Source organism: Podarcis erhardii, assembly GCF_964252035.2.
Source record: "Podarcis erhardii genome assembly, chromosome: 3".
NCBI classification, from domain to species: Eukaryota; Metazoa; Chordata; class Lepidosauria; order Squamata; family Lacertidae; genus Podarcis; species Podarcis erhardii.
The window spans coordinates 121,841,481-121,865,567 of NC_138507.1; the positions used below are offsets into that span (position 1 = coordinate 121,841,481).

General features: G+C 47.3%; 1 protein-coding gene across 1 annotated transcript; it reads left to right on the forward strand.

The window, feature by feature from the left end:
- The first annotated feature begins 1,809 nt into the window (after positions 1-1,809).
- On the forward strand, positions 1,810-19,727 carry LOC309337974 (uncharacterized protein). The gene is made up of 3 exons (XM_081855050.1): positions 1,810-2,198; positions 14,176-14,645; positions 19,513-19,727. The coding sequence occupies exons 1-3, from the start codon at positions 2,196-2,198 to the stop codon at positions 19,670-19,672; spliced, it is 633 nt and encodes a 210-aa protein (XP_081711176.1). The 5' UTR covers positions 1,810-2,195; the 3' UTR covers positions 19,673-19,727.
- The last annotated feature ends 4,360 nt before the right edge of the window (positions 19,728-24,087 follow it).

Consider the following 24,087-nt stretch of genomic DNA (forward strand, 5'->3'; position numbering starts at 1 on the left):
CGCGGGAGGCAGTGCAAGACAGGAGTGCCTGGCGTGCTCTGGTCCATGGGGTCATGAAGAGTCGGACACGACTAAACGACTAAACAACAACAATAACAACAAACCCCAAACTCACCGTGGGACTATTGTCCTTTGTTCTTTTTCTCTTTGCTGTCTGATGCTCGAGAGAGGGGGAGCCATGTTGCAGTGCTCCCTGTGTGTTTATATGTAAATAAAGTAGATTAGCCAAAATGCTGAGTTGCATGGGGTCACGAAGAGTCGGACACGACTAAACGACTAAACAACAACAGCTAGCCCTATAACTATGCTCTACCTCCCTGGTTGGAGGCAGTAAATTACTCTGAATACCACTTGCTGGAGACCACAGGAGGGAAGGGTGTTGCCATCTTCAAATCTCTCTTGGGCTTTGACGTGAAAGATGGGGCAACCTTGTTTTCTCATGCTCTGGAGGATAGGACTCGAACCAACATCTGAATAACTTTCTAGCAGTCAGAGCTGTTCAACACTGGAAATGGACTCCCTAAGGAAGTGGTGGACTCTCCTTCCTTGGAGGTTTGTAAGTAGAGGTTGGATGGCCATCTCGTTATGGATGCTTTAGTTGAGATTCCTGAATTGCAGTGGGTTGGACTGGATGACGCTTGGGGTCCCTTCTGTTACAGAAATTACGGGGGGGGGCACATCTTTAAAGTTGTTAAATGTTCCAAATATTATGCATAAATGTATCCTTTTGATTTGACAGCTCAGGGAAGTTACCTAGCTTTAAAAATCATATAAAATCAACTCCTTTGCCACTTTCCTTCATTCTACTGCCAATTTGCTTCATTGGCCAAGGACTTGGAATCCACTTGGTCCCCGCCATAATTCCTCAAGCGAGAGGTCATGTACTCACAGGAAGGTACTCATAGGTGTCAATCACTGGGCAAAGGCACTCCTCCGAACTTGCCCAGGTGGCAGACTATGCAAACCAAAGTTCTATTGTCCCTTTGTAGTAGGTGCTTAGAATGTACTTCCCAATACATAGCCTGTTGCCCCAACACATTCCTCCTATGTTAATCATGTATAGGTAAAAGTAAAGGGATCCCTGACCATTAGGTCCAGTTGTGGATGACTCTGGGGTTGCGGCGCTCATCTTGCTTTATTGGCCAAGGGAGCCGGCGTACAGCTTCCGGGTCATGTGGCCAGCAGGACTAAGCTGCTTCTGGCAAACCAGAGCAGCGCACAGAAATGCTGTTTACCTTCCCACTGCAGTGGTACCTATTTATCTACTTGCACTTTTGATGTGCTTTCGAACTGCTAGGTTGGCAGGAGCACGGACCGAGCAACGGGAGCTCACCCCGTCGCAGGGATTCGAACCGCCGACCACCCACATCCCTTATTTAATCATGTATATCCCTCCCCTTTTCTGATGTAGCAATGATGTAGTGATGATGCTTAATGAACTATATGCTGGGATAAGATAGAAACTTTTAAAAGTCCTTGTCACCCCATCCTTGGGGTTCAAAATTCCTCTTTGAACCTGTTGCACAATAAACTTCGGTCTACAGCTATTTGCTCTGGTTGGTGGCTGGACTCCTTCCTTTATCCCGCAGGGACCCACGGGCTCTGCCCGACGAGCTGGGTGACTGAGCAGCCTTGCACCAGGATTTTTCCATAACACTTCCACTGAGTGCTCTTCCACTGAGCTGCAGCCCATTCGTGGCAATATCATGGCTTGCTGCCTCCTAAACCCAAATCCAGCCCTGTTGTTACTGATGGTGAGAACGGCATGTTCCTTTTTTCCATCCTCAGCGTTGGGCCTCCTTTTTCCTCTTTTAAACCAGATCTCTAACTCTCTCTCCCTCTCTCTTGGTCAGTCATTAGCATTCCTCAGAAGTTAAGTAAATTGAAAACACACACACTGCCACAGCACTGCGAAGGAAGGAAACTGCGCTCGCAACACACGCTTTCTGCTGACACGGTCCGTCTGTCTAGCCTCCCCGTGCACAGAGCTGGCTCTCTTGACTGGTAGATGGACTTGGGTTGAATCCATAACTGACCCACAGGGAATTCCAGAGAGATCGCTGGAGGAGATCTTAGGGCAGACGACTCCCAGAGACGTTTTTAAATTGCCCATTGCATTGCTGACGTTGGAGGACAGCTGTCACTCTGATCCACTGCTGAAGTTCGCACTGTATTGCACCGGAGAGATTTCTGCCATGGTGAGTCGGAGACTTTTTGGTTCATATTATCTCTGCCCAGCATACTAAAAATAGGTGTTTTGTGTGAAGGGAGAAGGTGGATTTGATCTGCTGTCTATAACTGTCTTGAAGCGGCTTTCAAATTAGTAGTTGTCCAACCTGCATTCTGAGAAACCTTTAGTACCTGGAACAGGGCAGGTGTGGCAAATGCTTTCCAGTCTAACCTCCCCACAAGCAAATCAGAACAAATGTGCAATAATGTTGCCTAACCTCCCAGGAAAGCGTGTGACAAGCAAATTGGGATGGAAGCTCAACGGGCAGGTTGTCTGAAAGCGACCTCACAGCCCTAATGCCGGTCGAGTTTGCTACTCTGCATTTTCATTAAAAGCCAGGCTAGGGTCATCTAAAAAACAACAACAAAACCTTACTCAATTGATCATTTGAGATTTAGTCAGTTAACTTATCTGTTAAAGGAACATTCATTGCACATGAGAAAAAAATAGTGGTGGTTCTAAAGAGGGGAAGCTAGATTCTTAAAAGACTGGTGGGGCAGGCACACAGGACCATAGGTCATAACACTGACTATTTCATCTGCATATGCAAATTAAGGAAAACTTTTAGGGAAAGTGTAATGGGGGGGGAGGGTAAACAAAATTCAAAACATCTCCCAGTGTCATGGACCTCATTAGATTCAATCATCCTCACTCTGCTATTTTCTTTCTTTCTCCAAGATTGGGTCTCCAAGATTTTGCGCGCGCGCTCTCTCTCTCTCTCTCTGTGTGTGTGTGTGTGTAAACAACTACAGAAACCAAAAACACGGAATTCACTGCACAAAACCAAAAGAGAATCGTATAATTGTATAGTTGGAAGGGACTCCAAGGGTCATCTAGTTCAGCCCCAAATAACTTGTGTGTGAGTTCACAGGAGTGCCACAAACAATTTACTAAAACCCCCAAAGCGGGTTTTTTTTTCTGAAATTCCTTCATTGGGGGCATCTTGAAAGAGATAGACATACCAAAAGAAGTGAGGACTTTATTTATGTGCGCCACTACAGCAGCAAGAATGTCGATTGCACAAAATTGGAAGACTGGAGAAATACCAACTAAAGAACAATGGCAAGAGAAATTGCAGAACTGGCAAAAATGACAGATAGATTAAGAGAAAAAGACAACCGTGACTTTGAAAAAGAATGGGAACTATTTATATTATATTTGCAGAAGCAAAGAAGGTCAATAGACTTGATGGCAGGATTTAAATAAACATTCACATTATTAGAAATTATTAGTATTATTAGTATTAGTATTAGAAATTAGAAATTATTAGAAGTATTAGAAATTATTAGTATTAGAAAATGTTTAGAAAATAGTGAAATATTATGGTGTATTTAGTTTATTTTTAGGTTTTTAGGCTTGATGTTATGTTATTAATAACTTTTTCTGTTAGGAGATAGCAAAGTGAGTGAAAAGAGAAGCGGAAGTTGGGGAAAACCATGGAGGGGAGGGAGGAATATATAATAAATATTAAGAAATTGAGATGTATGTAATGAATGAAAAAGAAAAATGAATAAAATTTTAAAAAGAAAAAGAGAGAGATATATACAAATAATAATCTTAGAAGCAATTTTACAGTGACATAACACATACAAGATGGCGCTGACACAAAAAACCCGCACAAACCTTACGCAACAAAACAAAAGGTCATTATCCCTCCCCCAAATCTCCCCACCCCACCCCTGGACGTCTCTGTTTTCATCAGAGAAACGTCGGAGTGTATCTGACACCCAACCCATCAAAAGGCAACCCCTATATAGGAAAGGGTTTTTTTAAAAAATGTTTTATTATGTTTTTATATGGGACGTGGGTGGCGCTGTGGGTTAAACCACAGAGCCTAGGCTTGCCAATCAGAAGGTCAGCGGTTTGAATCCCTGTTGCTCAGTCCCTGCTCCTGCCAACCTAGCAGTTCGAAAGCACGTCAAAGTGCAAGTAGATAAATAGGTACCGCTCCAGCGGGAAGGTAAACAGTGTTTCCATGCGCTGCTCTGGTTTGCCAGAAGCGCCTTAGTCATGCTGGCCACATGACCCGGAAGCTCCTTTGGCCAATAAAGCGAGATGAGCGCTGCAACCCCAAAGTTGGTCATGACTGGGCCTAATGGTCAGGGGTCCCTTTACCTTTATATTTGTTGGAAGCGACCCAGAGTGGTTGGGGCAACCCAGTCAGATGGGCAGGGCATAAGTAGTAAAATGGTTGTTGTTAATGTTATTATGGAATAGGACACCCCTGTTTTCATCCCAGAAATGTTGGAGGGTATGTAACCATCTGCAGAAGACGAGAGAGAAAAGAGGCTTCGAATGGGAAAGGCAGAGTCCAGGGAAATATGATGCTGTGTGGTTAATAACTTGGTTATGTGAAAATAAATCCTTTGTGGGCCAGGCATTTGGTGGCCCTTTCAAAGCCAGGGCTGATCATATGTTTTTCCTCTTTCTTGTGCTTGTCTGAGATCATGTTTTTTCAGGCGTTTCCAAACTTGCTCTGAAAGGGATTCATTGTCTGGTGAATACCAGACCCTTAACGCCTGAAAAAGAACACAGAATCTCTGGAAAAATAAAAATTACCAAACCATGTGATGTGGACAGTACAGCTCACGGCCACCAGATGTGGTTACGGCAGCAACTCGCTTAAATGGCATTGTTCTTATTCTTATTGAAATTTGTTACTCGCCCTTCACCCTAGGGCCCCAGGCGAGGTTGCAACTAACATGCAACATTCATATTGAAATATAGCACGGCACAATATTAAAAGCAGCCTAAAGCAGCTTAACATTGCGAGAATAAAATTGGTCCTGGAAATTTGTCAAAAGCCAGGGTAAAGGTTGGATGGTGTCAGCTGATTGGTTTTCAGGGAGGTTGTACAACATTGTGTCAAGCAATCATTTCCCCACATCTTCCATTGCCCCATAATTACCGGTATCCTTCAGCATAATTAACCTTCTGCTTAGTTATGCACAGCATGGAGAAAGCGAATAGAGAAATGTTTCTCTTCCTCTCTCATAACGCTAGAACCATGAAGCTGAATATTGGAAGAATCAAGACAGATGAAAGACCCTCCAAGTGCCCCCCATTTGGGGGAGACAGTCCCGGATTTACAGAAGCATACCCTCCAACATTACTCTCATGAAAAGAGGGACGTTCTAAGGCAGTGATGGCCAAACTTGGCCCTCCAGCTGTTTTTGGACTACAACTCCCATGATCCCTAGCTAACAGGACCAGTGGTCAGGGAAGATGGGAACTGTAGTCCCAAAACAGCTGGAGGGCAAAGTTTGGCCATCACTGTTCTAAGGCAGGCTTCCTCAAACTCAGCCCTCCAGAAGTTTTTGAGACCACAGTTCCCATCATCCCTGACCACTGGTCCTGCAATCCTGGAGCAGGAATTCTAACACAAAGTGGGTCTGCAGCTTTAGCATGATTGCATTGAACGTTGTATCGCTCAGCTTGGCTGCGGCCACCAGAGCCTGGGCCATCTTGAATGTAGCAGGACCCCACACACTGACAGTGTAGCCCACTTCAGTTTGGGGTCAGTCACCCTATTGGCTGCGAGGAAGAACTCCAGCCGGGTGGCATAGGAGTCCTATTTCCCTGGAACCGTGGTGTCAAATTCCTTGATGTGGCCCTGGGTGGTCATGACGGCCGCTCTGTGTGATCTGCCTTGTGGCTTCAGCCAGTGATTTCTCTTCGTGACCCCCTGGACCAGAGCACGCCAGGCACTCCTGTCTTCCACTGCCTCCCGCAGTTTGGTCAAACTCATGCTGGCAGCTTCGAGAACACTGTCCCACCATCTCGTCCTCTGTCGTTCCCTTCTCCTTGTGCCCTCCATCTTTCCCAACATCAGGGTCTTTTCCAGGGAGTCTTCCTCTTCTCCTGAGGTGGCCAAAGTATTGGAGCCTCAGCTTCAGGATCTGTCCTTCCAGTGAGCACTCAGGGCTGATTTCCTTCAGAATGGAGAGGTTTGATCTTCTTGCAGTCCATGGGACTCTCAAGAGTCTCCTCCAGCACCTGAATTCAAAAGCATCAGTTCTTCGGTGATCAGCCTTCTTGATGGTCCAGCTCTCATTTCCATACATCACTACTGGGAAAACCATAGCTCTAACTATACGGACCTTTGTTGGCAAGGTGATGTCTCTGCTTTTTAAGATGCTTTTTAATAGTTCAATAATGCATTTTTTAAGTAGACAAATTTGACTATTAATTATAATTATAATTACGGTAAAACTTCTGCATCTTCTTATTTGATTGTGAATATGCTGACCGAGTCCCCCTTTGGAATCGGAGGCCTGGGCCAAGTGGCCCATATGGCCCCCCCTCTGTCTGAGCCTGGTCACCAGTGAATTGTAGGTTGGTTCCCACAAGGCAAGACACAGTGATAACAGCAAGAACCTTTTCTACATAACTGGGAAACAGGGGCAAAGCAACTGCTTATATACATACCTGAAAGCCTGGGCCACTCCCACTCCCAACGTGATTGGCTGTCTAAACTTCCAACCTGCGAATTGCAAGTTCAAGGGCCAATGGCAGCGGCCCGAATCCTGAAACGTTCTGTGATTGGACAACATGTGTTGAATCAGAACACAGGATCTCAGAATCCTTAATCCAGACTCGAGCTCAGGCAAACAGAGACCACTGAATAAATAACACTGGGATCAAATCAGAAACCAGTACAGTGGTGCCTCGCAAGACGAAATTAATCCGTTCCGTGAGGCTCTTCGTATAGCGGTTTTTTCATCTTGCGAAGCAAGCCCATTGACAGCTTAGCGGATTAGCGCTCTTAGCGGTTTAGCGGCTTTTAGCGGATCAGCTGATAAGCGGCTTATCAGCGGATCAGCTGACAAGCGGCTTAGCGGCTTAGGGAAAGGGGGGGGAACCCGCAGGAACTCGCAAGACATTTTCGTCTTGCGAAGCAAGCCCATAGGGAAATTCGTTTTGCGAAGCGCCTCCAAAACGGAAAACCCTTTCGTCTAGCGGGTTTTCCGTCTTGCAAGGCGTTCGTCTTGTGGGGCACCACTGTATGGCTTCTGTAAATCCAGAACTGTCCCTGGAGGGGCACTTGGAGGGTCTGTGAATCCACAAGAACTGAAAGTCCACTGTTGTTCCCTGCTCCTGTTCTTAACTAGGGCTGGGTCATCCATGCTCCACAAGAAGAGGGGACAGAGCAGGGTGTGGTCTCATCCTGGGAGGTGGGACGGCAATTCAGCACAGTTCCTGACTCCTTAATTCACTCCCTGACTGCGATTCAAAGGAAGTATCTAGAATTAGAAGTCTGTTCGGATGCCATCTGGCAGCAACGCAGGTTCTCTGGAAAACACAAGGCTGTGACTTGCAGGGAAACAAAAAGGCCTTCCTTTGTGGTGTGCACTTAATAGGCAGCTGGTTTGGATCATGCAAGGGAGGGAATCAGAAATGAATTGGGAGAGAGCAGTCGGCGGGCTTCGCACAGCTACGAAATCCAAAATGCTGAAAGCTTTGCTCAGGGAAACAGGCACCCTGGAATGCATCTGTGGGGTGAAGCATAAAGACCCCGGACAGAGAGGGGTCAGCTGTAAAATTCCGGGTAGGAACAGATGCCAGTCATCGCTTTTGCAAAGTACCAGGAAGAACATGCAGACAAAAGGCGAGCCTGCTGGATCAGGCCAATGGCCCATCTAGTTCAGGATCCTCTTCGCACAATGGGTGTCTCACCCAGGCACCTGAACAGCTTCCTCCACCGCTGGGCAGACCCTCCAAGTGTCCCTATTTTCCAGGGACAGTCCCAGATCTACAGAAGCCATCCCAGTTTCTGATTTGATCCCAGAATGTCCCACTTTTCCTTAGGTAAAGGTAAAGGGGCCCCTGAGCATTAGGTCCAGTCATGGCCGACTCTGGGGTTGCGGTGCTCATCTCACTTTACTGGCCGAGGGAGCCGGCATACAGCTTCCGGGTCATGTGGCCAGCAGGACTAAGCCGCTTCTGGCGAATGAGAGCAGCGCATGGAAATGGCGTTTACCTTCCCGCCGGAGTGGTACCTATTTATCTACCTGCACTTTGACATGCTTTTGAACTACTGGGTTGGCAGGAGCAGGGACCGAGCAATGGGAACTCACCTCGTCGCGGGGATTCGAACCGCCTACCCTCCGATCAGCAAGTCCTAGGCTCTGTGGTTTAACCCACAGCACCACCCATGTCCCTCTCCTTTTCCTTGGGACATCCCTATTTTCATTGGAGGAATGTTGGAGGGTATGGAGTTATGCAACCCCAAGCCAAGAAGGTAAGGAACTATACAACCTTTAGAAGACATCTTAAGGCAGCAATGTATGGGGAAGGTTTTTAAAAATGTTTAATGTTTTATTATGTTTTTATATATGTTGGAAGCCATTCAGAGTGGCTGGGGCAACCCCAGTCAGATCAGTAGGGGATGATAATGATGATGATGATGGAATAGGTAAAGGTAAAGGGACCCTGACCATTAGGTCCAGTCGTGGCCGACTCTGGGGTTGCGGCGCTCATCTCGCTTTATTGGCCGAGGGAGCCGGCGTACAGCTTCCGGGTCATGTGGCCAGCATGACTAAGCTGCTTCTGGCGAACCAGAGAAGCGCATGGAAACGCCGCTTACCTTCCCACCGGAGCGGTACCTATTTATCTACTTGCACTTTGATGTGCTTTCGAACTGCTAGGTTGGCAGGAGCAGGGACTGAGCAATGGGAGCTCACCCCGTCGTGGGGATTCGAACTGCCAACCTTCTGATTGGCAAGTCCTAGGCTCTGTGGTTTAACCCACAGCACCACCCGTGTCCCAATGGTGATGGAATAGGATGTCCCTATTTTCATCAGAGAAATGTTGGAGGGCATGTATGGGCAGGTAATAGGCAACAGTCTATGTTTAGCCCAGGGTGGTCCCGAGGGCTGTATGTGGCCCCCAGTGCCTTTATTGGTGGCCCTCAGGAACCTTTGACACCCCCTGCTCAGCCCTCATGCTGCTATCTCAATATTTTCTTCAAGTTGGCACCCCTGCCAGTCAAATTAGATGATACCCGGCTCGATGGACCAATGGTCTTACTTGTTTTAAGGCATTCAGGTAGTTGTAAGCCAGATTCCTATATTTTCTGTGATCCTACGAGTTTATAGTTCAACCTTTCTTTACAAGAGCCACTTTGGAAAGGCTTTTTTTTCTGCCATGAAGGATGGTGTAGAGATACTCTGGTGCAGAGGCAGAGTGGAGTAGTGGTTAGAGTCTTGGTGTCGCACCAGGGCTTCAAATGGCCAGTCACAGCCTCTCAACCTCAGCCTACCTCACAGGGTTATATTGCGAGGACCAAATGGTGGGGGAGAGGGAGAACTGTGTTGGCCAACTTGAGCATATTGGAGGAGAGATGGGAGATCAATGAAACAAACAAACAAACAAACAAAAACAAACATTGCTTCCTTCCAACAGATTCTGTCTCCATCTCTATCTGGCTTCATGGATTAATTAGAGCAGAACTTAATTTGGCCACCAAAACCTGCCTTTGAGTATTTTGCTGGAGGAAGCTTCTGGCAGCCAGGAGGGGCTCAGCAAGTTCTGCAGGAAGCAATGCCAGAAAAGACTCTACCCTAAAGGCCAGCCAGAGGGGGAGAGAGAGAGAACGAGAAACTCCTCTATTTCCCTTGCAGGATATTGGATGCCTCTGGGGAAAATCCAGTGTGCTGGGTTCTGTCACTGAGCACCAAATGGAGTTGCTGGAAACCTTAAGAGCCTCAGAGGAGTCTGCCGGATCAGGCCAGGGGCCTATGGATGGCTGATCAGATGCTTGTGGAAAACTTGCAAACAGGGTTTCAATGCAAGAGCACTCTCTGTGGTTTCCAACAGCTGGCATTCAGAAGCATAAAATAAACTATTTCCCCTATCGCTAATCCCCAACCCTAACCCTAATGAAGAGTCGGACACGACTAAACAACAACAACCCGAACCATACCAAGAAAAAAAATTCCTTCCAGTAGCACCTTAGAGACCAACTAAGTTTGTTCTTGGTATGAGCTTTTGTGCGCATGCACATTTCTTCAGATATACTGAAACAGAAGTCTCCAGACCCTTAAATATAGAGAGAGGGTTGTTGTTTAGTCGTTTAGTCGTGTCCGACTCTTCGTGACCCCATGAACCACAACACGCCAGGCACTCCTGTCTTCCACTGCCTCCCACAGTTTGGTCAAACTCATGCTGGTAGCTTTGAGAACACTATCCAACCATCTCGTCCTCTGTTGTCCCCTTCTCCTTGTGCCCTCCATCTTCCCCAACATCAGGGTCTTTTCTAGGGAGTCTTCTCTTCTCCTGAGGTGGCCAAAGTCTTGGAGCCTCAGCTTCAGGATCTGTCCTTCCAGTGAGCACTCAGGGCTGATTTCCTTCAGAATGGAGAGGTTTGATCTTCTTGCAGTCATAGAATCATAGAATCATAGAATTATAGAATCCTAGAGTTGGAAGAGACCACAAGGGCCATCGAGTCCAACCCCCTGCCAAGCAGGAAACACCATCAGAGCACTCCTGACATATGGTTGTCAAGCCTCTGCTTAAAGACCTCCAAAGAAGGAAACTCCACCACACTCCTTGGCAGCAAATTCCACTGTCAAACAGCTCTTACTGTCAGGAAGTTCTTCCTAATGTTTAGGTGGAATCTTCTTTCTTGTAGTTTGGATCCATTGCTCCGTGTCCGCTTCTCTGGAGCAGCAGAAAACAACCTTTCTCCCTCCTCTATGTGACATCCTTTTATATATTTGAACATGGCTATCATATCACCCCTTAACCTCATCTTCTCCAGGCTAAACATGCCCAGCTCCCTTAGCCGTTCCTCATAAGGTATCGTTTCCAGGCCTTTGACCATTTTGGGACTCTCAAGAGTCCCATTTTGGGACCATGGGACTCTCAAGAGTCTCCTCCAGCACCAGAAATCAAAAGCATCAATGCTTCAACGATCAGCCTTCTTTATGGTCCAGCTCTCACTTCCATACATCACTACTGGGAAAACCATAGCTTTAACTATATGGACCTTTTACAGATAGGTAGCCGTGTTGGTCTGCCATAGTCAAAACAAATGCTTTCGTGTGCATTCAGATACAGTCATAGAATCATATCTGAAGAAGTGTGCATGCACACGAAAGCTCATACCAAGAACTGACTTAGTTGGTCTTTAAGGTGCTACTGGAAGGAATTTGTTTTGTTTTGTATATGGACCTTTGTCGGCAAGGTGATGCCTTTTTTTTTTTTTTGAGAGGGTGGGGAGAGGTATTACTCAGGAGGGTGGTGGGAATGGGTGATTGGCTGACAGCTATGGTAAACCTGTCAATGCCTGTTACAGACTGCAATTGGTCTTACAGGAAAAAGCAAGGGGTGAGATGGCTAAAAATAGCTTTATCATGTATAATGAGATAAGAATCCAATGTCTTTATTCAGACCAGGTCTCTCCATGGTTTTAAGTTTTAAGTTTGGTAATGAGTTGCCATTCAGCAACTTCTCTTTCCAGTCTATTTCTGAAATTCTTTTGTAATAAGACAGCTACTTTGAGATCTTTATAGAATGTCCTGGGAGATTAAGGATTAAAGGCAGTAATTAAACACATGAGAAGAGTTTGTTGGATAAGGCCAATGACCCATCTAGACCATCATCCTGTTCTGTCATTCTTTGTGCTCAAAGGTCCTCTGTCTTCTTGCAGTTTCCAGCAAATGGTATTCAGAACCATAGAATGGTAGAGTTGGAAGGGACCCCAAAGGTCATCAAGTCTAACCCCCTGGATTTCAGGAATCTCAGCTAACGCAACCATGACAGATGGCCCTCCAGCCTCTGCTTACAAACCTTCAAGGAAGGAGAGTCCACAGAAGCATTGTTACCCCTGATTGGGGTAGCCTTCCCTGGGTTTGTCTAATCTTCTCAGAAAGCCGTCTCAGTTGGTATCCACCACTGCTTCCTGCAACAGGGAGTTCCATAGATTAACCGTGTGTTACATAAATAAGTGCCTCCTTTTGTGGGATGTTGGATGCCTCTGGGGAGAATACCGAGTGCTGGGTTTTTTGGGACTGAACGCCAGAAGGAAAGAGGGGGAAACCTTAGCAAGGCAGATCGTTTTTGTGCGGCTGTCGGGTTGTGCAGGGCACAGGTGGGCAAGAGGCAGCCGTGGCAGGTGGCCAGGTGGTTCTTGCCAGGGGGCGGTTGCTGGTTGCCAACAGCAAAGCTGTGATGATTGCTTTCCTGGCAGGAAGGGAATCTGGACGCAAATTATTGCAAGGACGAGCTGAACGAAAAGGAGGTTGGTGATCCTAATTGCTAAAAACTGGGAAAAAGAAATTGAGCCAACAAAAAAGGAATGGCAAGACAAACTGTTAGAGTATATTGAACTGGCTAGATTGACGCAATTAGAGATCACACTAGACAAGAGTTTCAAAAAGCATGGGCGAAATGCAGAGAATACTTTGCAAAACAGTGCCCTAAAATACATACCTGGACTTGTTTCGATTAATGCCTGCAGGAGACTTTGTGGATATTTAAGTTATAATTAGAAAAATCTTAATAATTATTCATAAACAGCTTATAAGAAGTAAATAAGGAGGCCAGATAGAGGATAAAGGAAGTCTTTTATTTGGTTGTTTGTATTGTTGTATGTTATGCTTATTGTATGTTATGTTCACATTTAATGAGGTCGGATTTCTGTATTGGGGAGTTATGTTATGTTGCAAATAAAATTTCCAATAAAAATTAAAAATTAAAAAAGAAAAGGAGGTTGGTGATGGAGGAGAGGGGCTTTTTTTTGTGCCAATCAGCTTACAAGGTAGTAGCAGTTCTTGTTGTTGTTAATTAAATTTATATACAACTACAATAGTTAGTTAGTTAGTTAGTTAGTTAGTTAGTTACCGTATTTTTTGCTCTATAAGACTCACTTTTTCCCTCCTAAAAAGTAAGGGGAAATGTGTGTGCGTCTTATGGAGCGAATGCAGGCTGCACAGTATCCCAGAAGCCAGAACAGCAAGAGGGATCGCTGCTTGCACTGCACATCGATCCCTGTTGTTGTTCTGGCTTCTGAGATTCAGAATATTTTTTTTCTTGTTTTCCTCCTCCAAAAACTAGGTGCATCTTGTGGTCTGGTGCGTCTTATAGAGCGAAAAATACGGTAGTTAGTTAGTTAGTTGGAGAACCTCTGTCCTGCCTTTTCATAGACTCATAGAATTGTAGAGTTGGAAGGGTCCTGGAGTCATCTAGTCCAACCCCCTGCAACTCGGGAATCTCAGCTAAAATACCCATGACAGATGGCCATCCAACCTCTGCTTAAAAACCTCCAAGGAAGGAGAGTCTACCACCTCTCAAGGAAGCCCATTCCACTGTCGAACAGCTCTTGCTGTCAGAAAGTTTTTCTTCACGTTTAGTCAGAATCTCCTTTCTTGTAGCTTGAAGTCATTAGTTCAGGTCCCAACCCCCTGGAACAGCAGAAAACAAACTTGCTCCATCTTCAATGTGAAAGCCTTTCAGATATTTGAATCGGACCATCCGATTGTATTGTATTGTTCTGTTATGTTTAATTCTTTTTCTTTTTATAGATAGGTAGCCGTGTTGGTCTGCCATAGTCAAAACAAAATAAAAAAATTCCTTCCAGTAGCACCTTAAAGACCAACTAAGTTAGTTCTAGGTATGAGCTTTCGTGTGCATGCTCACTTCTTCAGATACTTCTTCACTTCTTTTTCTTTTCTTTCTGTAATTTTTAAAACTTTAATAAATATTATTAAAAAAAAAAAAAGATAAGAGCGGGCACAGCTTCTAAACGTATCGGAGGCTCATGCCGCTGATTGATGCTGTACCAAGTGAGACCAGTGTTCGCCCGGCTGCCATCTGGTGGCTGGAGCCAGCTGGGGGGCAGCCAAATGCCCCCGTCTCCCCGACAGCATCCCAACACTGAATTCAGGTGTAACCACCCACACCCCACCTCTGAGAATAGTGACTCGCCTTTCCTTGTTTTCTAGGTCACAACAAGACCGCTTGGGGTTTGGAGCCTGCTGCTAGGGCTGAGTCTTCTTATACCCGCTCAGAGCAAGGAAAACGAATCACTGGGCAATGCCACGGTGAGACCAACCGCAGAAGATCGTGGAGATCAGTCCCCAAATCCAGACTTTTGTGACTTCACATTTCATATCCCCTGGTCTGGGAGCTCTTGCACGCAGATGACCCAGGCAACCGCCACGCCGGCCTCACAGGAAGAGCTGGACCATCTCAAGATCTTGTTGGAGGACCTTGGAGGCAATCTGAAGAGTCTTCAGGAGGCTGCAGCTCTGGAGGCCGGTCAGTCCAGGTACCAGGACATCGTTTCTCAAGCCCTTCCAGATGTGAGAGAGGCCAACGGGGAGTTCCATGAGATCCTTGGAAAGTTCCTGCAGGAGTTGGAGGAACACATCCATGCAGATGATCATCTGCATGCAGAGGACGAGAAAAAGAAGTAGGTGCTTCTTCACAACAGATGCTCTTTTTGCGGGGCTTAGCAATGGAGCACAGAGCTAGCTGCTTTGTACATCCTATATAATCTTCTGCAGGATTAGCGGGAGGGTGAGTGGAAAGGAAGGAGATCTCTTGTAAAACTGGAATCTTGGGTCAGCCAAGGAAGTAACTATTGACAAAACCTATTGGTGTTTCACAACTTTCCGACTAGTTGCAGGACCTTAGCCGACCTAGCAGAGTACACGCAGAATCCATGGAAGCAATTGGCGACTTGGCTGCAGACAGGATAGACGAAGCAGGAACCAGGAACTTGTAGTTAGGTGTTTATTGTATACAGTGGACTATTTACAGGAACAGAACACTGATCTTTTGCTAGCTCTCTCTGACACGACTCACAACTCCTACACTGACACACAGAACTCCTTAACTCCTGAACTAACACATTCCAGTTAGTAGGCCATTAATTATCACTCCCTTGAGAGAGCTTGACCAATCAGGGAGCTGTCTCCATTCCTCTGTTATCACCAGGCAGACTTACTCCTTCAGATTGCCTTCTGGCTGCCTGCCAAACCTTAATTGACTCTGTGTGAGTAGCTGCACATACACAGTTTCCCAACAGTAACCAGCAGGCAGAGGAAAGGAAATCCTTCCTTCTTGGGCAGGGGACACATTGAATTCAGCTCCTACTTAAAGGCAAAGTTACCTGGTTTGCGCTTTCTGAAATTATTATTATTATTTTTTTTATTTATACCCTGCCCATCTGGGTGGCGCCCAACAGAATATTAAAAACACGATGAAACATCAAACATTAAGAACTTCCCGATACAGGGCTGCCTTCAGATGTCTTCTAAAAGTCAGATAGTTGTTTATTCTTTTGACATCTGATGGGAGGGCGTTCCACAGGGCAGGAGCCACTACCAAGAAGGCCCTCTGCCTCGTTCCCTGTAACTTGGCTTCTCGCAGGGAGGGAACCGCCAGAAGGCCCTCAGAGCTGGACCTCAGTGTCCGGGCTGAATGATGGGGGTGGAGACGCTCCTTCAGGTATACAGTGCTGAGGCCATTTAGGGCTTTAAAGGTCAGCACCAACACTTTGAATTGTGCTCGGAAACATCCTGAGAGCCAATGTAGGTCTTTCAAGACCAGCGTTATGTGGTCTTGGCGGCCACTCCCAGTCACCAGTCTAGCTGCCGCATTCTGGATTAATTGCAGTTTCTGGGTCACCTTCAAAGGTAGCCCCAGGTAAAGCACATTGCAGTAGTCCAAGTGAGAGATAACTAGAGCATGTACCACTCTGGCGAGACAGTCCATGGGCAGGTAGGGTCTCAGCCTGCGTACTAGATGGAGCTGGTAAACAGCTGCCCTGGACACAGAATTGACCTGCGCCGCCCTGGACAGCCTGAAACATATGAAACAATATGCAGCCTTTGAAATCCATGCTTTTCTAGAGCAAAGTGTGCATAGAAGTGAATATATTCATGAAAATACCATACAGAAATGCTATATGTTGGGGGGGAATTATTTGCAGGAAAAAAGTAAAAACTACATATAAACATAGGTGTATCAGGAGGAATTCGTACTGCAATGCTGCCAAATTTTCACAACGGTTATTTTTAAAAAATAAAATTGCAAAAATTCCTGCAGAAATGTGGAGGGTTGAGTTTATGAGAAGCTGAGAGAGCTGAAACGGACAAATCTGCTCGGATTAGGCCAATGCTGGGTTAAGCCAGTGGCTCATCTAGTTGGGCATCCTGCCTTCGCAGTGACCAACCAGATGCCCATTGCGTGGAACCCACAAGCAGGATCTGAGCACAAGGGCATCACTCTCACCACCTGTGGTTTCCAGCAACTAGGATTCAGTTGCATCACTGCCTCTGACTGTGGAGGGCAGAGCAGAACCCGTGTGGCTCATAGCCACCCATAGTCTCCTCCTCCTCCATGAATTTGTCTAATGCTCTTTTAAAGCCATCTAGGGCGGTGGCCAGCACTGTCTCATGTGGCAGGGAGTTCCACAGTTTAATAAATTATAATTATAATCATATTATAACCTGCCCATCTGGCTGGGTCTCCCCAGCCACCCTGGGCGGCTTCCAACAAAGTATTAAAATAGAGTGGTCTGTTAAACATTAAAAGCTTCCCTAAAGAGGGCTGCCTTCGGATGTCTTCTAAAAGTCTGGTAGTAGTTCTCTTTGACATCTGGTGGGAGGGCGTTCCACAGGGTAGGTGCCACCACTGAGAAGGCCCTCGTGTCTGGTTCCCTGTAACCTCACTTCTCGCAAGGAGGGAACCGCCAGAAGGACCTCGACGCTGGATCTCAGTGTCTGGGCTGAACAATGGGGGTGGAGACACTCCTTCAGGTATACTGGGCCGAGGCCGTTTAGGGCTTTAAAGGTCAGCACCAACACTTTGAATTGTGCTCGGAAAAGTACTGGGAGCCAATACAGATCTGTCAAGACCAGTGTAAACTCTGTTCTGTGTGAATAAGGACTTTCTTTTGCCTGTCCTAAACCTCCCACCTTCACCTTCTCTGGACATCCATGAGTTCTAGTCCTATGAGCGAGGGAGAAAATATTTCTCTCTTTCGGTTTTCTCCATGCCATGCCTCCTCTTATAAACTTCTCCGGCAGGCCTCGCATTATGTGTTGCAAGTAGAGAAGCTTGTACATTCAGCCCGCAATGCTGAGAGTCTAGGACCGGCTGAGCGAGAGCAACTTCTTTATATATTTTTTCTGCTGATTCTCAGGGGTTTCTCCTGGGGAATTTACATTGCCCCGGCTCAATTTCACATCCGAGCTGGAATTTGGCCGGCGGTTTTGCGGCTGTGTAACTCACTCAGCCACCAGCTCCCTGTGCGATGGATGCCATGTCCCAACAGGGGAGAGAGAGAAAAACTAAAATCTTGCTCCTCGGTCTCCATTGCCTCCTGTCCTCATATTCCTGGCCCCCCACTCTCCTGCACACCCGCTGTGCCCTTGAAAACACCCAAGCCCCCCTCCCTGCTTAATAGCACCACAATAAAATGAATGGGAGGGACGCGGGTGGCGCTGTGGGTTAAACCACATAGCCTAGGACTTACCGATCAGAAGGTCGTCGGTTCGAATCCCGTCGACGGGGTGAGCTCCCGTTGCTCGGTCCCAGTTCCTGCCAACCTAGCAGTTGAAAAGCACGTCAAAGTGCAAGTAGATAAATAGGTACCACTCCGGCGGGAAGGTAAATGCCATTTCCATGCGCTGCTCTCGTTCGCCAGAAGCGGCTTAGTCCTGCTGGCCACATGACCCGGAAGCTGTATGCTGGCTCCCTCAGCTGATAAAGCGAGATGAGCGCCGCAACCCGAGTCGGCCATGACTGGACCTAACGGTCAGGGATCCCTTTACCTTTACTAAAATGAATGGGCATTAGACTCAGGGGAGTCCAGAATTTAGTGATACACCATCTGCTTTGCTTGCTGAAAGCCCCGGCTTCAGTTCTCAATGGCGTCTCCAGAGAGAACCTCTACCCAGTGGCTTTAAAATTTCAGTGGCACCCTATGCGATGCCAAAATTTGTCCCCCTCCACTGCCTCTTGCCTTCCGTTGTTTGCCATTATTGCAGCACCCCTGGCAGCACCCCTTTGGCTTGGCGTGGGCCAAGTGTGGGTAATTGGTCCGCACTCCCCGAAATCCTGCTTGAAATTCTGGAGAGCTGCTGCTGGTCCGTATGGACTTCCGAATTGTGGGAATGTTCAGGGTGGCAAGAGAGGATATATTGTTTATTTTTATTATTATTATTACTATTATTATTAATAAGAAGAAGAATAATTTTTATTTATATCCCGCCCTCCCCAGCAGAAGCCGTTCCTTTACTTAGCAGAGTTTACATTCCCCTTCTAACACACACAGCAGATAGCTGGTTGCAGGCTTGTATGAGCCTCTCACTATATATTCCTGGTAAAGGTAAAGGGACCCCTGACCATTAGGTCCAGTCGTGGCTGACTCTGGAGTTGTGGCGCTCAGAACACGCCAGGCACTCCTGTCTTCCACTACCTCCCGCAGTTTGGTCAAACTCATGCTTGTAGCTTCAAGAACACTGTCCAACCATCTCGTCCTCCGTCGTCCCCTTCTCCTTGTGCCCTCCATCTTTCCCAACATCAGGGTCTTTTCTAGGGAGTCTTCTCTTCTCATGAGGTGGCCAAAGTCTTGGAGCCTCTGCTTCAGGATCTGTCCTTCCAGTGAGCACTCAGGGCTGATTTCCTTCAGAATGGAGAGGTTGGATCTTCTTGCAGTCCATGGGACTCTCAAGAGTCTCCTCCAGGACCATAATTCAAAAGCAACCATTCTTCAGCGATCAGCCTTCTTTATGGTCCAGCTCTCACTTCCACACATCACTACTGGGAAAACCAGAGCTTTTGCAAATTGAGAAGCAGAGACTGGAGGGTGGGGCAAGGCAGGTAGAAAGAGGCCTTGCCTGATGAAGTCTCTCCCCTCTCCCCTCCCCAGCTTCCTTCTCCTCCTCTAGCGCAGCTAGACTGCTCCTCTTCTCCCCTGGTGCTGCTGCTTGGAGTCTGTTCCTAGAATCATAGAATCCTAGAGTTGGAAGCGACCACAAGGGCCATCGAGTCCAACCCCCTGCCAAGCAGGAAACACCATCAGAGCACTCCTGACATATGGTTGTCAAGCCTCTGCTTAAAAAGAAGATTCCTCCGAATCTTCTTCCTGTTCATCACTTGCAGAGGGTGCTATGACATTGGAAAGCAGATCTGGACAGTTATATCTGCGGAAAGAATGCAGGTTCCCTCTTCTGATTGCTCATAAAAGCCCACAACACTTTCCTCTTGTTTTTATCCCCTTTGGCTAAAGAGGGTTTTCCTTTTTTTCTCCCTCCTCTTCTACGTAGGTTAAACGAACACTTGCGGGGAATGGACAGGATGCTGCGGGTGACCAGTCACCTGGCCGAGCAGCTGGACCAAGCATCCCAGGACCTTCTGGTCAGGATGACCAGCCTTTCGGAGAAACCAGCTACCCAGGTGGAAGGAAGCGCCCTGAAGACATCTTAGCTGTGCCTCCCGTTCTCTGTCCGCAAAAGCATTAAAAGAAAGGCCTCAGCATTCATTGTGGAATCGGTTCCAGTAATTTTTTATTTCCCCCCCGGGTGCACGTACTTTCCTCATCTCGTGGGGACACTGAGTGGGTCATCTCTTGCTCAGAGGAGCCTCATCTTTTGCAGTTCTCGCGCACGCCTGCACAGTGCGGGAAAATCCCACACTGCAAGCGGTACCAGGTGCTAATTCTGGGCCCTAGGGTAGGGGTAGAGGGTAAATATAAATATAATAATAAATTTTTATTTGTACCCTGCTCTTCCCAGGCTCAGGGCGGCTGACAACAAATTTAAAGCACTTAATTGATGCAACAAAAACCAGCATAAAATACAGTATAAGACATGACTAACAATAAATTCAGAATTCAAAAATCAATTTAGGGGGAAAATCTATCCAATAGGGATTTAAGGTACCCCAATGGTCATCTAGCCCAACCCCCTGGTTGCTATTGTTGCATTTATATCCATCCTCTCCTCCCAGACGCTCCTGGCAGTGTACATAATTCTCCACCTCCCTGCTTTATCCTCACAACAACTTTGCAAGGTAGGCTAGGCTGAGAGAAAGTGACTGACAGTGATCTTTGTGACTGAGTGAGGACCTGAACCCAAGTCTCCTAGGTCCCAGTTTGACACTCTAACCACTCCAAGGCACTGCCCCGACTCGGGGTAAGTCAGAAGGGACATGGGCAGCTGTGATTGCCTCGCCACCTCTGCCCATCCGCTGCCTAAGACGAGGCTCATGGTGCTCCATCTGACACACAGCTCCAGGCATAACTCCATTAAAGGCTGCCTGCCTGTGTGGTGCAGCAGTTAGAGCTGTGGGAATGTTCAGGGATGCAGGAGAGGATATATTGTTTGGTTAAAGCCTTTCCAACTTGTGTAAACAAGTTCACAATTTAGCAGAGTAACATTCCCCTTTTTTAAACTCACAGCGGATGCGTTTGCTCAGGCTCGCTAAAGCCTCTATAATAACCGTTTTGGCATTTCCCCCTTATTCCCTCCTAAAAGATAAGACACGACACAGTCTTCTATAAAAGTATAAAAAGAGTTTACTCACTCACATTCTGTTCACAATTGGATCCCAGAAGGCAGACTTAGCTTAGAAAAGTAACATACACCTGGAAACTATCTCATAAGGAGACAGTCCCTTTGTCCTCTTTGGGCTGGAAGTCAACTACAATCATCGAAGAAGCAACATCTGCTTAGCCGAAGATACTCTCTTGACTGGAAGCCAAGAGAGCACCTTTGGCTAAGCAGATGTTGCTTCTTCGATGCATGTAGTCAAAGAGAGAGAGACAGCTGCCCTGCCCTGTGCTTTTGTCATTACCTGCACAGGTGAGGCCACACCCACCTCTAGTCCCATGAAGTGGAAGTCTGTCCCAGCCCGGGAGGAAACAGGAAGTTTACCTGCTGGCTGGACAAACATTCCTCCCCATGTGTAAACATGTTCACTCTAGGAATGTTGTGTTTCACATCCCACAAGAGCATCCGACTAGGAGCCGGGACAGCAGGGTTTGAATCCCTACTTGGCCATCGCGAAGCTCCCTGGGTGACCTCGGGGGCCGGTCCCTGCCTTCCTCGCAGAGTTGTTGTTCGGTGAGGCGGGGGGGTGAGCCACATACGCCACCTTGAGCACCCTGGGGGAGGAAAAGGTGGAACATAATTGCAGCAAATTAATAAATATCTGCGCTGCTGCTCCTGTGGGGAAGCTGGTGTCAGCCGAAATACTAGCATCTTGTGTACAGGGGTATTTCAAAGCTCCTTTGTAATTCTCTGCTTATATCCTTTTCTCAAAGCTGCCTGGATCCCTTGCGCGAATTCCAAGCCCTCCTTTCACACTTCTGAAAATCAATTTAAGGGAGGCTGGGTGCTCTGAAACACACACCCCCCCCCAGGGACCCGGCAGACCATCCTTCCTTCCTACATTCTCTCTCTGTGCTTGAGCAGAATGATAAAGATGAATCAATACCTGGTATCAGGAGGTAGCGTATGGGTCTCTCCCCTCCTGAATGGGGAGGTGTTTGGTTGACTGCAGTGCCCCCTGGCGGCACGTTTTGTTCCTCCAAAAGGCTTTTGCTGAAAAATAACTCCAAAGTGCTGCATCTAGCTGCGCTCCCGCACCATACCTGTCTCACCTTGCATGCCTGGTTAAATCTTTCAAATCAACTCAGCGCTGTAATGTTAATGAAAGCAAGCAAAGCAACTGGCTATCTGGCCACGATCCATTAAGGGAGACCCCACAACAGTTGCATGGAAACTAAGAATTATATTTCGGTCGGAAACCCCAGAGAGATGGAACCCACCTCTGCTACTTACAGTCCCAGGCAAGTCACTATCTGTCAACCTCCAGCTGGGGAAAAATAAAATAATAATTTGTCCACCCTGCCGAGGGTGTTCTGAGGGTGAACACAACAACTTAATGGCCAAGGCATTGTGATTGTGCAGTGTTGTTAAGCCGTCCTGAGCTGGGCTCTAAATGGGGAGAAATGTCTCTCTAAATCTCTCTCCAAAAGCTCAAAAGCTCCTACCCTTTCCATGAAGCCTTTGGACCCCCCCCCAAACTTCAACCAAGTCCAAGGGTGCTTCTAAATGGGGCGCCGAATATTGCAAACGGGCCGTCAGATATTGCAAACCCATAACTGAGAACAGGTTGTTGCTGGGTTTTTTAATTAAAAAATCTTGCTAGATTTACACTTGGAATGTTTGAAGCGAAAGTTGACAGTGCGTGGCTCTGATCGGCTGGCCCTTATGACATCAGTAAGACACACGCACCCTAACCCTAAGTGGTTTTGCATTTTTATGGAAGTTTTCTTTTTTTAAAAAGGTGACCAATAGATTACCAAATGCCGTAACTTTTACGGAGACCAAACACATGGACGAAATGCCAGAATGGTGGTTGAATTTGTGCTCAGCAGTTTGCTGATATGCATGGCTGGCATGCATGGGTCACCCCGTGGTGCACTATGCAATTACAGTGGTACCTCGGGTTAAGTACTTTATTCATTCCGGAGGTCCGTACTTAACCTGAAACTGTTCTTAACCTGAAGCACCACTTTAGCTAATGCGGCCTCCCGCTGCCACTGCGCGATTTCTGTTCTCATCCTGAAGCAAAGTTCTTAACTTTTAAGTTGTGAGTGAACATATCAGACGACACAGCGGTTCTCCAAACAGCTCTTGTTTATTCACAGGTCAGAACTGAACTGAACTGAAGGGTTCAACCAGCCTGCTTATATAGGGCTCCAGTACAATGTAACTGTAACAACTTTCTGTAATTATCCAATCACTGAACATCACTTTCGATCCCTTATTTGCATATGTGGACCTGAGTGAACACTATCTACAGTATCCCCCTGCTGGCCCAGGGTGAGAACTTCAGTACATAACATTAACCCGAGGTAATATTTCTGGGTTAGCGGAGTCTGTAACCTGAAGCATCTGTAACCTGAAGCGTATGTAACCCAAGGTACCACTGTATCCTCAAGACGAGCCTGTGAGGTAGGCCGCTCTCTAAGCCAGGCACACTCTGGACGAGCCAGCGATGCATCTCCAAGATCTGTCAGCATTTCAGTGCCCATAAATTGCATTTCCAGCGCACCTTTCTCTCCAAGCTCAAAGTGGCGTACCTGGGTTTTATCCTCGCTGCTCATATAATCCCCACCACAACCTTGTTAGCATGAGAGAGGCAGTGGCTGCCCCCCATGATGTCACCCTGCGAGAAATCGAACCCAGGTCTCTCCCTGGTCCTAGCCCGACGTTCTTAACTGCCATGCAATGCTGGCTCAAAGCTACTCATCAAACCAAATTGCGACTCAAGCTACCCATCAAACCAGCCCAATAGGAACAGTGGTCCTTTCCAGCAATGCTAGACTCTGGGGGTGAACCCCACTGACTTCCAGATGGGGTGAGCGGGTCCCTCTTTTTTCATGGAGCCTATGCGTCCACCCCAAAGTCCTGCCCCCATGGGTGCTGCTGTTTTCGGATTCCACGCCGGATCTCTCCCAGCCTCCCCTCCCTTTGCTCAAAACAAACCCCGTTCCGAACAGATGCATAGCCCTTGCCTCCAGAAACGCTTGCAGCAAAAAAAGGCTTAGGGAGAAATCGAAGCAGCCCGGGCTGTTGTGGGTCTGCAGGAGCCCCCGAGCGGTGTGCAACGCCTCCCCTCTCCCTGGTTCCTGGCGCGGCTAAGACCCCAGACCCTCCCCCCTTCCTCCTTGTCACCCAAAGGGGGAGGACACAGCCCAGAGACTCGAGTCCGCTCCCTCTCCCAGCCTCTGTCGTCACACCCAGAGTGGGAACCTTTGCAACAGCTAGCTCTTTTCCTCCGTTTGCAAGGAGGCAGTCTCTCTGCATCTGGACCACCGCGGGAGGAGCATC

Coding starts and splice junctions, on each gene's coding strand:
- LOC309337974 (XM_081855050.1), top strand. Junction 14,646..19,512: donor GCAGAGGACGAGAAAAAGAA/GTAGGTGCTTCT, acceptor TCTTCTACGTAG/GTTAAACGAACACTTGCGGG.